General features: G+C 38.7%; 1 protein-coding gene across 1 annotated transcript; it reads right to left on the minus strand.

Moving 5' to 3' along the window:
* Positions 1-3,685: 3,685 nt before the first annotated feature.
* On the minus strand, positions 3,686-16,565 carry tdrd3 (tudor domain containing 3). Its single transcript, XM_083890652.1, has 14 exons — positions 16,399-16,565; positions 15,487-15,571; positions 15,183-15,248; positions 14,129-14,289; positions 11,325-11,466; positions 11,151-11,222; positions 9,159-9,308; positions 8,675-8,830; positions 7,412-7,589; positions 6,954-7,079; positions 5,672-6,609; positions 4,765-4,890; positions 4,512-4,665; positions 3,686-3,957 (listed from the first exon to the last, which is right to left on the minus strand). The coding sequence occupies exons 1-13, from the start codon at positions 16,434-16,436 to the stop codon at positions 4,549-4,551; spliced, it is 2,355 nt and encodes a 784-aa protein (XP_083746778.1). The 5' UTR covers positions 16,437-16,565; the 3' UTR covers positions 3,686-3,957; positions 4,512-4,548.
* Between the last annotated feature and the right edge of the window lie 582 nt (positions 16,566-17,147).

Genomic DNA, 17,147 nt, shown 5'->3' on the forward strand with positions numbered 1-17,147 from the left:
ATTCTTTCATTCATCTATTCGTTGTCTACCGCTTTATCCTCACGAGGGTCATGGGACACGTACAATTCGTCACTAGTTTACTCTTTGGCTTTTTAATACTAAATGAAGGATATTTTAAAAACAATAATATGATAAATACATGTTAAATTCTGATATAACATAAATAATTCAGCTTCAAATGAAAGAAGTCTTGTTAAATTACTTTTTAAAGTAAAATGTTGTGGATTTGTATTTTTAGGCCCCCTTAAAGCTCACATAGAGTGGTCCTCTTGCACATATATGTTAGTTATGGAGGTCTACTTACATACATTAACTTGTTTTTATGGTCAAAAACCTCCTAGTTGCTGTAAACGAGTCGATAGAAATCCTCTTTTCTGACGGTGTTTCCCAGCCGCGAGATTTGAGACTCAACTCTCTCACCCAGAAGATAAAGTCTTGTGATTGGCCAGTATATTCAGCACACCCGCTCTCACACAGCACTAAAAAACGGCGTTAAATGGAACTTCCGGTCTAGGTCAGCTTTAAAATTTCCACTTGGTTTGGAGTGCCCTCAACCGTAAATTCCCCTCATTGAGCGAAGTGGCTTCCCTATAGAATTGGGACACCACTATATGCAAATTAGCGTAGTGAACGTAACGAACGTGCTAACTTACGTCACATGTTGACAATTCTACTGGTGGAGCGAGCTAGTTAGCTAGCTGCTTTCATAAGTCGTCAGTTATTTTCTGACAATAGTGTTCAAAGCTCAACGGTCCTTTGGATGTATATCAAACCAACATATTCCAACACATTTCGACAAATTTGTAACGTGTTTATTTGCAAAAAAAATATGTACTTACAACGAAATTGTTCCTCTGCAGATGTGGCCGCCATCTTTGTTGAAAAAAATCAGGCAGCTCGCTGAATTCGCAAAAGCATCATGGGTAATTTCATCTTCCACTTTGTTTTAAGCCCGCATCAGAGCTCACTACATTTTGAGGGTCGATGATAACGGCAAAATCGCTCTCGTCCTTGCTCCCCCCTACACAAGAACGCGCAAAATTTAGGGTTAGGGGAGGTATTGGGACGGGGCCTAATCTATTGTACAAACGTCATCACAGATACCTGATCACAATATGATGATATCCAAAATCTAACACCATGTCCCATGTCGTCCTATAGATTTACAGATGCAGATTTTAACCTCTTGACCTTTGTGCTGAAGTGAGGCAATCGTGCCATCCTCTCATAATCCAATACTGGAGACACAATCAAACTGAAGCTGACGACACTATCAAACATTATAAAACTGTCAATCCTTCAAAGTAAAAATCCACTCATAAATAGCGTTGATTGAATGCTGGGGTCACTAACAGCAGATCTAACTACAGTGAGTGTTTATGTCACAGAGTTTGAAGCTTTAGATTCAATAGTGTGACCACAGTGTTAATACGATTCTGTTAGTTCCATTGAAACATGAACTGCCAGCTTTCATGACCTTTCACTTTCTTGTTGGTCTCATGCTCTCTTTCGACAGAATAACATGCTCACCTGCATTGAGTTACAATGTTTAGAAATGGTTCATCATTTCATACAAAAACATTTGACCTACCATTGTGAATGGTTACATTTAAACACAAAACACCTTGGCTCTAGTATTGTAGATAATGTACACACAGTATATTTTGTTCTTTTTCATATTTTATATATTTTTATCCACTTTATGTATGTGCTGTACATATAGCAGAACTGAACTTAATTCAATGATTATCAAACATTTGTATATGGGGACCCACTTCTCTGTAGATGACAAACAGTCATGACAATACAAAAGTTCCAATGAACCTGTAAGTCCATGGCCAATGAAGGTGATATTCAGCACATACAGTAAATTGTGACAAATTTTCTTTTTAAATTCACACATTGTGTATAAAAGGGTGGAAAACATAGTTTTCCAAACCTTTTATGACAAATAACCATAATAAGAACATATGAAGAGAGCTAATTTGAGCATAATATAACATTTCTGACTATTTTACTGCCGATTGTGTAACGCCTCATATATTTTTGAAAAGATTAGACGTGATTTTACACGTATACTGTACATAATAAAATATAACCTGGAATTTTATTATTCATTTATCTCTTTTATTTCATTGTAGGGTTTGACACAAATTATTTTATTCTACCCTTTAACCAATGTTTTATTTTCTATTTTACTGCACCTATTATTTCATCAAACTGGACAATGCCCGATCTGTAAATCAGTCAAAAATACGTAAAAATCCCAAAACATGCATTGCCAACAATTAGCAAGGGCATTTCTAAAATCTATGGGACGCATGAAATGTGCTATATAAATAAAGTTTGATTGATTGATTGATTGATTGAATTAATTCCTGCCAAAATTTTAAAAGACAGGACAAACTTTTTCATGACCCATACATGGATCCTGACCCTGTCTCTGGATGCGACCACAGTGAACTACAGCCTCATGACTTGCACTCACACACACTATGATTGATTATATATATTTACATTTTCAAACAATGTGATTTTAAATCAGTCCTTCATGATTCTCGGGCCCGAGCGTCACAGTCCGCTGTCAAGAGCTTCACTTTCAGTCGCTTCCTCACGGATAGGATTCCATAATACCAGCTGTTAATTATTCATCTGTGCTCACTTGGCGTCTGGGTTGGAAAATAAAGTAAAGCAAAAAGCTTTGGAGCACAGTCCAGTGACCCCTCTGCTGAACCGCGCCACATTGTGTGCGTTTGTCTCACCACTGTTGTTAACGAGGGAAACCAGAGAGGGGTGGAGATTATTTCTCCGTGTGCAAAACGTGTTTCTCGCACACAGCACAGCCTCCATAAACAGCCAGTGTGTGTGTGTGTGTGCAGTGCTTGAAGAACTGGGTACAGTTCCTTTTGTGATGTGCAAAATGATATCTCTGCAGTGTAACCATCTCAATTACAGGGGGAAGAGATTGTCTTACCCCCTTGGATTTGCTTCAGAGAGCACAGCAAACGAGCAGAAGCTGAAGCTGCTGCTGCTGACTCACTCTGCTGTACGCTACTGTCTGTCCACACCAGGTGGAAAGACTGATGTGTGGTTCGCTGGATTTAGCTGATTTGCTCGCAGATGTTTTGAGATGTTATCATGTCACCGATAAAGTTGCAGTGCAGAACTTTTGGTCATTTCTGTTGATGTTACTCGTAGGTTGTTGTTATTATTAAATCAATTAAAAATTCTTTTGACAGACATTTTTGAAGTGAAGGCATCATGCGTATAAAAGGGAGACATCTTAATTTCTTAGCTTTCAAATGACTTTGAGAATTTCTTCCTGATCACAAAGAGCAAACAGTTTATATCCCACTTTTATTCCGAGATCTTCATCAGAACTTGGACAATCTTGCAGTGTGTAAAGAAACTTGGTAATTTATTCAAATGTATCATAAATAATGATAAATGATAATGAGTGGAATAAAATCCTGCAGCTGCCTTCAAGAATTTCAATTTGTGTCCAGGATGTAACCCATATAATAAAAATAGAAAACTATCTTCTAATCATAACTAATAAAATAAAACAAAAGACCCCTGAGAGGTTTCCGTTTCTGCTCTTCAATATTTATTCATTTGAATTTGATAGTTTAAAAAAAAAAAAAAAAAACACATTGTAACTACCAATTTGCTACATACTCTAATATCCATTATTTTTGAATGCATCCATTGAGAACAACTCTTCACATGTACATGTACAGTAGATATGTGTTGGAACAAAAACAACAGATGCTAATGTCAGTTTCGCTTTTATTTTTGCATCAGGTCCAAGCCCTTTGAAAAGATCTGTATGTCCCGACAGTGTGTATACACACACACGCACACACACATACACACATTTAGAAAACATCAGGAAGCACTCAGGATTGTTGCAGAAAAGTGACACAATCTGCCATGGAAGGATGAGGGACACGCACACTGACAGATAAAGAAGGAATAAAAGAGGAACAAATTAGTTTTTTAAGTATAAATAAGCTCTGTTTTTCAGAATCAACAAGATATCCACCCATATTTGGCTGTGTATTTCTGTATTAATAAAATACATCCGTATTAAACAGAGAAAAACTGTTGATTTTTATGGATTATCAACATAATCTTTTTTACATTTTTATGAATTAACAAGATACGTTTATACGTTTATCAAACCTGTCAAAGAATTATCTTGTTCATTCAGAATTTGTTCTTTTTCAATATTTTTTAGGTGCATTTTAGTAAAAAAGTAACACAATCCAAGGTAAAAAACGTGACCACTTTTTATTATTCCTAATCCTTTTTTAGCCATTGGTAATCAAAGTCTTCCATTTAGAAATAAGTAAGGAATTTGGCAAATCTAACGTCTAATCTTGAAGAATTTAATATTGAACAATACATGGTTAAAGCAGAATTCAAGAAACTTTAACATTAAAATGCTTCTGTCAGTTTCTGTACTAAGGTATGAGATGCAGAAGAAATTATTATGTGAGTTTATCTACCTGCCAAAGTTTTTGCCAATGCAAAAACGCAGACACATCAGTCTCGTGCTCTGGGCGGCTGGTAATACTGTTGGGTTGGTCGTGTCCGTCTGGGCTGTCCATCTCCTCCACGGCGAAATTCCAGTGAACTGTCATAATAACCGTCGTCTTCCTCCTGCCGTTGTGTATTTAAGATGATCGGAATGTTATTGTGGGGAGACTCATATTTCCTCAACTTCAAATATTTTAAATGGTCTGATATCTTTCTCCTTACCAGCATGTCAGCAGGGACCGGTTTTATGTTATGCAGCAGCACTTCTTCGCAGTTTCCATAGTCACTAAATACAACCACGGCCGTGGAGCCTGATGGATGCACAGCATCTATTCTGGCATGGTAGAACTTCACAGGCACACAAACACATCAACAAACAGGAAGAAAGAGGAAATGTACTTATTTGAATGCAAACAATTACACGTGTCAAGACGAGATGAATTGATATCCATTTAAGACAAAACAAATCTTACACTCTAACTAAACCCCCTCCTCTGAGGCCAACTCCGCCTAATGCCTGATTTTTAATAATGCCAAAAAGTGGGCTGAGAGATGAGCGCGGAAGAGGAGGGAGGGAGAGTGGGGAGCAGTGCAGGAGGCATCGTTTAATCAGACACAGAGCTGCATCTGTGCGGTGCTTCGAGCAGTAGGGAGAATAACAAAAGCAACAACACCAGCGTTTCTGGCTGGATAAGACGTTGATGGAAGCTTTTACCAGTGAAGCAGTAGAGTAAGAAAACCAATGGCAAAATATGAATGAAGTAGCTGGTGTTTGACCAGAGGCAGTACATAAACCAATTGTGTAAATTGTGTAATTTCAACAAGAATTGTTAGTTGTCAATTTTAAAGCTGCAGTGCGTAACTTTTAAATATAAACAAATGTCGGTTACATTAAAACAAGTTTAAAACAAGTTCCCACACTTTACACAGGAAGTCATACATTTAATCTCAAGACAGAAAAAGGCAACAGCAACACTGCACTAGTAATGTGAGGAGATTGCAAAAAGGTTGGAGTATGATTGAAAACACAAAGAAGCCCCCACAAAGTTTCAGAAGTTAAAAGTGTGCAGCTTTAACTTCCTCAAATGAACACTAAGTAGAATACAAACATGTTTTAACAATAACATACCTTACTGTCTTCCCAGTAAAGTGCCAGGCACTGGTCACCAGGTTTCCAAGCTTGATCCATGATGTGACTTTTCTCTGGTCCTCGAGGACCTTGACCTCTGTTTTGCCCTGACCTTCTTTTAGGTCCTGAGTTATTAGAAGGTGCTTTCCTGGGAGGAGGCTCCCTGTTGGGGGGACAAGAGGAGTTTGGTGGCTTGATTGGGCCAGTTCTTTTGTGTTCCACATCTCCGTTTTGGAAATGGGGAGGACCCCATGTCATGACTTGAGAATCGCGTGATAACCCAACCTCTTGAGTCGTCCCCGAGCTTCCTCCCCTCAAGTTAAAATTCTGTGGCCCAGGATCTCTTTGTCGGTCAGGTTCGGCCCTTCCCTTCCTCCTGCTGTTGTTGGGTTCTTCGACTCTGTCCGTGTGCTTATGATTTACTCTTCCATCCACCTCACTGCCTGTAGAGTTAGTCGGTTTGAATGCGAGTTCGTTATCTTTAAATCCCCTCCTGTGAGATGGTCCAGTCATGTTCCCACCACCTCTATCTCCATTTCTGGATCGCTGCAGGTTAGACCCGCTAAACTCCATCTGCTGCTGAGACTGCTGATTACGTGTGAAAGTCGTTGGGAAGGAAGAAGGAAAAATCTGCTCGTCTCTGGTCTCTCTTCGGTCATTTTGTGGTCTATCTGATGGTCCTCTTGGCCATTTCTCTTGGCTCTTCCCCTGCTGGGATTGAACCGATATGTGGGCAGTTGTACAGTTAGAGAGAGACTCCTGACCAGGTTTGGGAAAGTCGGTGTCCCTGTGGAAGCGAGGTGGTCTGTCATTCCTTTGCTGCCTATGCTCATAATGTGAGGAGAACTTGGTCTGTGACGTGTCTTTGGAGTAGCTCTGTGGGTTGGAGAAATGTGCTTTACTCTCGTGATGTCTCTGTGGTGCCTGGTTCTTTGGCTCTGAGAAAACAAACAAAATATGCAGTGTTGTGAAAAATGAAGGTAAAACAGTACTGGCATAAATAACTGTATCTAGGGTTGAGTATCAACAAGTTACAAGTTGGTGCCACAGATGCAACACCTGCTGTGCTGATTTGGTCTCTCAACCTCAGTGGTGCCCCAGATTTAGCTTATGCAGCAACATCATATTCTCAGGTATATAAAACATGTTTGCCATACTGTAACTATCCTCACAGAATATGCTGGTTCTGCTTAATGCTTAAAGCTTAATGGCTGTGAAAAGTGAGAGAGGTCAATTGTTGCTGGGCAGCTGTAAATAAACACCAACCGAACAGTTCACCCACCATCGATGGAGAAAACTCCCATCTTTGATTCCAGAAAGTCAAACAGGGTGCTTGGTCCAGATGGCCTTCCTCCTCCGCCCTCCTCCTCATCTTCATTTCTGGACCGGCCTCTTCCCTTTCCTCTGCCTGAAAAGAACCAATGTTGATGCAGTTAGAAACAGTTTGGTCAATCCAAGTATGTGTGACAAAGCTCGGAATTGTCTGACAAGGATGTTCAAGTTGCTAAAAGTTGACCGTTAGTCCTGTAATAAATTAACAAATGTAAAATAACAAGTGCAGGTAACCCAGAATATCCATCTGAAGGCTATAGTGGTAGTAAATGGAGTGAATAGAGCAAAGTTGTGTGTTTGTACCTTTTAATTAGATGCCACATGATTTCACTGCATTAAATGACTAAAATGTAACTCTCCAATCCCACTCTTTTAGGTGTGTGGCTGTGGGTGTGAGTGTGTAAGAACCTCTGGGTTGGGGCTTGTTAGACTCAGGTAGCACAGGTGCAGATCTGCTTCCAGAAGATCCAGTCAGTAGGCTGTTTAGTGCCACTTCCAGATTGTTGTTATTATCCATCAGGGCCTGTCGAGCAGCCTCCCGGTTAAAGCCCATCTCCATGATGTCTCTCAGAGCACGTTCATCCACCTACACACGCACACACAACATAATGTAATATTAAATACATTTAAAATTAAAATTAATAGCAAAGAGAAACACTGACTTAATGGATGTCCAATTTTTTTTTTTTACTTTTATGTCATTACCATTATGTCGCTATAATTTGGTTCCGAGGATGCCTGAACACAGGTATGTTGAGGAGAGCAGTGAGAAAACGTCCTTCTTTCTCCACCACCACCACCACAAGAGATAAAGTGAAGCTAAAAGCACCTCAAGTAACAAGCTACACAATTAAATATACTGAGTGTTAGATTCAGTTAAGTTCCTATCAGTGTCCGTGCCAGGAGGCTGAGAACCAAGAACGCAGTTGCTCCATTAGCAGCAGCAGAAATGTCAAACACGCTCATGTTTATAGACTGTTTTTATAAATTGTTTGTGTTGCTTGATATTGCTAGCACTACCTAATTTACTTGGAATTACCTTTTTACATGTAAAGTTGCTATGTTTTGCTAAATTTGGCACAGAGGCCACAAAGATAAAGTAAACGCAGGGCAACGTCAAATGTATACTGACGGAACGGTTGAATCAGAAAATGCTGGTCAATTGCACTAAAATCCTCCAGTTCCCAACTGTTTTAAAGCAAAGTTGACATAAACACATGAACACTGATATCATAATAGTTTGTTCAAAAACGAATTATTAATTTAGTACCAAATCGGTGAGGCACCTGCACCAATTAAGAACAAGTTTTCTATACCCAGAGCAGGTTGTCTGTACACTGTACACAGAACTGTACAGTGGAAAAGCATCATTACATTTCCTTTCGTGCAAGTTTGAGTTCAGTGAACTGGCAGGTCACAAAACAAAGATGGACAAAATGGACTGTGCTTCGATGGGAAAACTTGGCTGACTGCTGGTCTGTAATCGAACAACAGAAGTCATGCCTCGTCTATAGACCCTAGTATGTCTGCCATTATTTTGTGGTCAGTAGCTTTAAGAAGCAGGCAGCAGGAGAACAAATAAAAATAAAACTTCAATAATGTGACGTTCAACCATCCCTTCAACACAGACGTGAACTGTTTCACAGCTTTGAACCAAGTTTGACTTCTCACCAGCTCTCGGTAGTTTCCATCCTGTCTGCTGTCAGGTCTTTCAACCCTGTCTTCTCCTCGTCTCCTCTGCTGGTATGAGTCTCTGCCTCGGGAGGAGGAAGCTGTGTTGGATAAATTACTGCCGGCATTTCCTCCTCCTCCAAATGTGCGGGGACCCTAACAAGGCAAAAGAACTTTAGGATCAATACAGCTGCATGGTTGAAGAAAACATTTAGTAAGTACAAGGAGCAGAGGCTGTGCAGCTGACGATATTATTCAGATTTTTCAATTAAGAAGGTGTTTGAATGCCAAAAGCAATCCTGATTAAGATGAATGCCAATCAGGAGCCTGTACAGAAAAAGAAAATTAACTGGTAAATCTGGCAAAAAAAAAATCATAAAATTATACAGCCAACATAAAGGTAGAACATTCTAAGTTAACAAAAATATTACATGATGTTACAGAAGAGAGAAAATGTAGTAAAGACAAAGATCCAAGGACTCACCTCTTTGGTCTTGGCCACCTCAGCAATAGCAGCAGTGCGCTGTTTTTCAAACTCATCATTCTCATCAGCAGTTTTGACCACACTGTTAGTCTGGAGGGTTTTCCTCTGGTCCAGTTCTCTGCTGTCCACTTCATCCTTCCTTGCACATTTCTACAGGACACAAATAAAGAGGCTTTGTCAACCAGAATCAACGCACTTGTTCATACACAATAACAGTCCAGAAGGTTCATTCTAGCTCACAAAATTCCAAACTTTTCTTTGGCTAGTGTTAGTTTCTTTGATTACCTTGACAGTTTCGAGTGCACTTCCTGCAATCTTCCACGGAAGTGTCACTTGATGTTGCTGTGCACCATCACACCAACACCGGAGGTCACAGCAACATCATGGGACACTTGGGGTTGATTGCAGGAAGTGCAATCAAAACTGTCAAGGTAAAAAGAAAAAACTAGACAAAGAAAAGAATGTAGTTATGAGATATAAGATAATGCTGAATTATGCGCTGAATAAATAAAAAATATAAATAAATAAAGTTAACAGTTTTAATGTCTTTTTTTGCTAGGTCTACTATTGCAGTCTACTATACAGGCACTGACAAAGAAGACGATAAGCTCCCCTCTGAGCTTCCGTTTTGATTTTGGTAACTGCAGGAGCAGCTGATCAGCTGACCTCAGAGACCGGGCAGGAGCGTAAGGATGAAGAAGCTCAGAGAGTTAAGGCGAGGCAAGTCCATTTAGGATTTAAAAACAAATAAAATCATTTTAAAATTAACTCTTAAAACTATATTAACCCTCGGTAAAGTGTACTAGCCTCCATATTAAAAGACAATTATTAAAAAAATAAAACTATAAAAAAAACGATCTAATTTTATGAGGCCAAACGGAACATGCATAAGGAACAATCAGTTCAAGTTGTCTTTTTGAAATGTATACATATCTTGCGATAAACTCCAAGATCTCAACCAATAGAAATCAAAATCACAAAGCTTACTCCAAAGATTCATTTTCAACTGCAAACAGAGTTTCAAACATATCAAGAGTGACTTTGTAGGAATGAAATAGAAAGTCAACACTTTCTGCAGCTTTCTTTCATGACTGTACGAGAGGAGGATGATTCAATCAGTGAAGACTGCAACTGAATGGAGCAATGACCTTTACTTGCGAGCAGGTTCACCACCTTCTTTCTGTTGCGTTGGCAATCTCAGCACAGTAAAGTGATAGGCAGGCAGATTAAAAAGCCAGAGGTGATTTATCTGAAGAGAAAGAATGTGGGCAATCTAATAAAAAAAAACAAGCCAAACGTATCTGTTTTACTCCCGTCATCAGCATTTTGAATCTTGTTTGGAATTCTCCAACACAGAGATTTCCACTGCCTGTTCACAAAGCTGACTTTGCATGGTTTAAAACATTTTTGTATTCTTTGAAGACTATTAGATTAGTAAAATCTGATAATCTAGAGAATATTAAATAATTTGCAACTGAGTATTGACTCACATTGAGTATGTTTTAAATGAGAAATAATGTGTTTAATGTTTTGTTAGTGTTGGTTTTTTTTTGTTTTCTAAATGGCAATGTGTAAAATAAAAAAATGAAAAGTGAAAGGTGGTTTATTAATTTATGACACCTTCCAAATCTAATTGTAGAAAGAGACAGTAACGTTTGATTGGGTGGTGAAGTGTTATTTTTAATAGTGCACTTGAGAGCTTATTTTTGTCAGAGCCGCTTGAAAGCGGAAAGACAGACAAACACTTAACTGTGAGCAACGCAACAAAGCAACATTTCAAAATCAGTCCTGCATTTTAAAGACTCGTGAAGACCTCAAAAAGATCTGAGAGATCATTGTTCAACAGACTCCACAACATCTATCAAATCACCGCTTAAAACTCTTTTTCATTTACATTAATACTGATTGCATTTTAATGCATTTTATAGTTGTGTTTTGTTTCTCTTTGGCAATTTGTCACGTTTCTTTTGAAAAAGAGAACATTTCCCTCACCTGACCAAATGGCACAAAGGGAGGAGGTCCACCTTCTGTTCCGATATTACTCCTGCTGTGTTTCGCCAGACTCTGCATGTGAAATAATAAAGCAAGAATATGATCAAAGATTAAAAATTAAAGAGTAAAGGCAGACTGGTTGTGATATTCAATCGAAATAAAAGTGACCCTCACCCTTTGCAGTTCCCATTTCTCCACCATGTAATCGACCTCTCCTCCAAGTACAGAGATTTTCGTGTCATCAAGTAGCAAAAGACCATTTTTTACCTGGACTGTACCAAGGAGCTTCACCTTTGTTCCAGGAGGGGTATTAAGACTGTAAAACAACAACATAACAATACAACATTACTTATGAAAGAAGGCTTTAAGAAATGAAATTGGCTGATTTCTATCATGCTCAAACTGAACTGGAGCTAAAGATAAGCATTTCTAGCAAAAATCATATTCTTCTTTCTGCTTCTCATGCTATTTGAATATTCAATGCTATGTGTCGAGTATGCGTGCAGGAGAGCTGGTGAAAGTAATGCTGGGTTCACACTGTGTTGAGCTAATGGGAGCAGCTAAACGAGATGCATTGAAAGACCCAGGTAAATTTCACTTCTGCGGGATCTGCAGCATGTTGAATTTAGAGGAACTTCAAGATGCATTCAGGAAACCTCGTAAATGTCATCTCTTCTACAAACACACATGTGCTGCCACCTTGTGATAATACTATAAAATTAGTCACAGCACCATTAAAATACTGCAGAAACATACACACACACATCTGTCAAATGTGGGTGTACAGCACCTTATTCAGATAAAGGTTTAAAAGTGTGAGAAGATCTGGGTCACTAAATGTATTTTGGTGAAATAAAATTCTGCATTGAAGATAGGGATGCACAATATTAGACTTTTTTCCAATATCTGATATGCAGACATATCGGGAGAGCTTGGGCTGATAACATATATAGACTTTTTCCCTGCAACCAACTGCAGTGGTCATTTAGTCTCTTCTGTTCCAAAATTAACAATATGTTTTCCTCATTGTGTAAAATAAATTCACATAAAAAAATAATAGTTATGTGCACGCATACAATTCAAGTTGGGGGATTTTGGTGTGTTATCCGATATCTGATACTACATTTTAAAGGTGATATCTGCTGATACCGATATCCTGCATTACCTAATTGAAGGAAAGCACATTTGTGTTTGTATAAAATTCTGAATACATTCAAAGGCTTCACACACTGTAACTGAATATACACTCGCCCACACCCTATCGCCCTGCCCATTTCACTTTATAAATGACATGGCTGAGTGCCAGAAGATGGGTGGCCAGACTTCGAGAGCCTATTAATAATCCCAGCTGCTCACCCCATCCTCATGGTAAATTAAAAGCCCCTCTATCTCATCAGGCCTGATAAGGCCTCTGCCTCTCTCATTAGGGAAGCACTGGGACTTAGAGAGATTTCCAGCTACCGACGCCAAACAACTATTGGGGATTTTACTCCAAACCTCTGGGATGGATGCTCGCAGCCTCATGACAGCAGCAAAAGCAGAAATGAGGCTCTCTCTATCCTACATCCAATCATGTGTATCAAATTCTACAAACACATTATTCAACCTCGGATCAATGTTTCTGCTTAATTCCTCATTGTCATCCATCTCCAACAGTCTCGCACACACTGAACAGTCCTGTTATCAGACCCATCGCTCACGGCCTCAGCCACACATTAAGAAACACTGACCACCACTGTTGGTGGCCAGTGTGTGTGTGAGTGCTTCATAAAGAAGGGATTTGTTCTGTTCTCTCCTCTCTTCCCATCAGGAAGTCAAAGCCCACACTCTGGCCACTCCACCTGTACAGACTTGGCTCGTCACCATGGCAGCAGTCGCCAAAGCCACCGTTGCTGGGATGGAGATGCAATTAACGGGTGGGGATTGTTAGATCAGCTGCCGCCACGTGGAAAATGCAGATAAAGGGAAAAACAGCGGCATGTGGTGGGGTGAGAGTGTTGACAGAGAGGTGAAGGAGAGGGATATGAGCAGAATCTTAGACATTTTGTTTTGAATATATGAGGCACAACTGGTTACATGACACCTGTTTTGCATTCATATAGCAACTAAAAATACATTCTCTAGTGGTGGAAAAGGGTTTCAATGCATCAGGGATGAATGCCAGTGAAGATGATAGAAAGCCTTCATGGATTTACCAAAGTCTCTGTAGATTTGTAACATACATTTCTCCTTTTTGGTGTATCTGGCACTCGCCTTGTGGTGGGATATCCTGAAATTGGGTAGTTGTTTTAAAGACACACGCCTTTTGTGATGTCGCTACCTAGGGCAGCACCAAATAATAAACTCGTTTGAACAAGTATCCAAAAAAGTCACCGGAAGGTACTGAATACTGAATAGTACTCAAGAGTTACAGATACTGAGCAGCGCTTGTGAATCTGTGTGAAACCAACACTCTTCGTGAAAATGCATTGCATGTTCCTGTGCTCTGGTGGCATAGCTTCGGAGGAAAGTCTGAAGAAAGGGGCTTGGACTTTAATTCAAAATGTAACCTGCTCTAAATGTTTTTCCAGGATCTCCAACTCTACCTTCATGTGGTCTTAAATTCAGAAAACACAGTAAAAAAAAATAATTGAGATTTGAGTCATAATTTTTTTTTCTCCAATTCTGAGATTAAAGTATTCTAACCGATCTTTTTCCTCAGATCAACCTTGCAGAGACACATTGGACCTTGGAGTTATCACTAAAAAGCAGGAATAAGCAGGGATAATGAGTTTGACTGCATCAGGCTTATGTGTGAGAATAAATAATATTGTACAATATTGAATTACTTTTACTTCTTCTATGAGCAATTGCTGCATTGTGTCTTTTTTGTTTAGTGTTTTTCTTTATAATTATCAGTGATCTCAACTTCCTAAACAAGTAAAAGGTACCACATCCACTTATTTGCACTGAACCCAATATGTTTCTAAATGAGATACCTGATCTTAGACAGGTGTTTGAATTCCAGTCCGACACAGGTGGTGTGGCCATCTGTCATTTGCAGGCGCAGCATTCGTGGTGCACCCTGGGACTCCTCATGGTCTTTAGGAGCCGAGATGTTCCTCACTTTCTGCACCTGCAGAACACATGGACCCACCAACTGTCCACGTGCAAGAGACAACAGATGAGTTATGGCTTAGAAGCAAAAAACCACAGCATGTGGGGAGAACTGTGAAATATGAACTTGAACTAAGGTTTGATTAAAAATAAAATTCCCCATTAGTGGCTTTCCTTTACTGTCACAGTCACGGTTCTATTTAAAAAAGCAATTGTCAGACCTCTTTTACATTCAGTGAAAGTGTAAAATATGGAAATGCATTCTACATTACAATACTCTAATCTGCCGTGTAGGGCAACTTTAAAAGCTCAAACACGATGAATTATTTCATTCCTTATATTTACTGTGTGAGATTATCAGTGTATGACCAGGATGACACAAGTATGTCCACTTCATTCTAGGTCTGAAGGAGAGCCAGGTTAAGTTCACAAGTTTTAATTAGATGTTTTAATCCACTGACAATATTGTTGGAACATGTATTCTCTCCAGCTTTCAAGCTCCACTTTCTCAGTCCTGGGATCCATGTTTGTTGGTCTATTAGGGCCATCTAGTGGCAAATAAAATAACTTCACTTCAAAATGTTCACTTGAACCCATTGTCCTGTGGCATTCAGCTAAAAAAAAAAGCTTCTTAATCTCTTCTCCTTGGCCAGTCATTGACATATTTCATTTTATTCGTTTTATTGTTTTTGTTTTTTTGTATGGCTGTTATTTTTACCCATGTTTTAGGTCTTTTAATTCATAATATTTGATTTATATATATATATATATATATATTTATATATATATATATATATTTATATATATACATATATATTTATATATATACATATATATACATATTTTATTTCTGCCTCGTGTGAGCTTTTGTGTCTTTTATTTATTATTTTAAATACAGCCATGAAACAGCAATAGAAGATTTTCTGTACCACTCACCGACTCTGTTCTTCCGCTGTTGATGTCAGCTGGTAGGAATTTTCTCCCCGTAGATCTAAGATCACTCTGCAAGGGAAACGGAGTTTAGTTCAATAGACATAACAAATAATGTGACATATAATAGACATTTTAAAAAGGGGTTTGAATACACAGTATTGAGCTTCATAATAATCTGTCTAATGCCGTCTGTATACGTAAAACGTAAAAGTTAAAGTTTTATGTGTATATTATGGTTGGATTATTGTATGTCATGTGTTGTGTTCAAAATATGGACAAATCCATAAAGAGAGCTGAAAAAACTTACATCAAGTGCAATTCGAATAATGTCACTGTGTGTCACTTTCTCTGCAGATCCTTTCAGTTCAGCTACGCCTTCATCGCTGAGGTACCTGTGAAATGACACACAGGGTGGAAAGAGAAGGTGATGAGGTCAGCAGAGGTTTAACACTAGGTGTTCACTTTAAGCAGATCGTTTTCACAGCAGCTGTAAAATAAATATCACGCAAAGAAATGTGTTTTGTCTCACACGCAACTCAGTTATATTTAAATTCGGTACAAATGCTGAAACTGGTAGCCAAATCTGGTACAATGTATGTTTTCCTCCTCCGGACACTAAACTATGTTATACTAGTATTTTTTGATTCAACACACATTTTACTACTTATAAAAGGAGGATTACATTAGTTTTTCCGACAATTACTTAGCCTCGGAAAAGCACTTGAACGCAGAGCAGGAGAGAATATCATTCACTAAAAACTGAAAGAGATAAATTACATGTAGTGGGCAAAGCTGAGCTAGTGAGTAACATACGTTATACACTAGAACGTGGTGTTGACAAGTTCTCACTATCAAAACAAACTGCAAGTTTTAGACTTAAGCCGAACCCGGTTGGTATCTTTGTCCAACTCATTTAACATTTAATACTGATACTGATTTACACTTAACACAAACCGGAGCGACACACGTTAAGTAGTGGAAAGCTAAGTGTGCATTAGCTTGCTAACGATGTTTATATCGCTAGCTACTTAGTTCACGAACATTCCTTCGGCTTTCACAAAACTAACAGCCTTGCAATAATGAACACGATTTTACGTGACCACATTTGAGATAAAATATGTCAATATATAGTATTAATAATAATTAGATATTATTCGCCAAAACAAATCTGGCGAACAGTGTTAGCTAGCTCACTGACATTAGCGCCAATGCTACCTACCAGCCCTCTTTCGTCAAGGAATCTGTCAAATCGGTCATTTTCTTCTAAATCGTATATGTGTGAGGAAACAGACACCGGGGGTTTATACCGATCACATGTATATAACGACTATATGATTCTGTCGTGCATATTTCCCTATCCGCTATCATCGATAAGGCTCGCTAGTGTGAGAAACGGACGACAGTGCGTAATGACGTAGGGTCTGCGTTTTATGAGTACGGGGAGCGGAGAGGTTCAAAACACTTAACAATTCTGTGAGAGGAGAGCGATGACAGCGGAGAATACGTCAGAGGTGACGAGCCTTGTTTTGTGACATTTTAGATCAAGGGTGTCATCCCATACATTAAATATGAGCTTTTAAATTGCTGTCGCTCTATTTTTATTCCTCTTCTGAATATACCACTGACCATGCTGCTACACGGTTCTACATCATTTGCACTGTGTGTTTTATTCTCTATTCTAAAATTCAAGTTTGACTTAGTTGACAAATTTACAAATGCTCTGTGTGCACTGAATTGCTTTTTTAAATTGAAATTTTATATTGTAATTAAACTTTTCTATATATCAAAGTTATGCAATTTCTCTAAAGGGTTAATTAAACCTTTTTTTTAGAATAATAAACACAGTGTCAAGTTTCAAATGCAGGTTGAAAATTAACAAAAATAGACGCTGTGGACTGGAGTACAGCCACACAAGGTGAAATGTATTAGGTTGGGTCAGAGGGGTCATGAGGGTCACTAAGGCACTTT

Source organism: Microchirus variegatus, assembly GCF_963457635.1.
Source record: "Microchirus variegatus genome assembly, chromosome: 6".
Lineage (NCBI taxonomy): Eukaryota > Metazoa > Chordata > Actinopteri > Pleuronectiformes > Soleidae > Microchirus > Microchirus variegatus.

Excerpts from the sequence above, each read along its gene's own strand:
- tdrd3 (XM_083890652.1), bottom strand. The coding sequence starts at position 16,436 with ATGACCGATTTGACAGATTCCTTGACGAAAGAGGGCTG. Across the intron at positions 4,891-5,671 it reads TTTACTGGGAAGACAGTAAG|TTCTACCATGCCAGAATAGA; the intron begins GTATGTTATTGT and ends GTGCCTGTGAAG. Across the intron at positions 4,666-4,764 it reads CGGTCCCTGCTGACATGCTG|GAGGAAGACGACGGTTATTA; the intron begins GTAAGGAGAAAG and ends ACACAACGGCAG.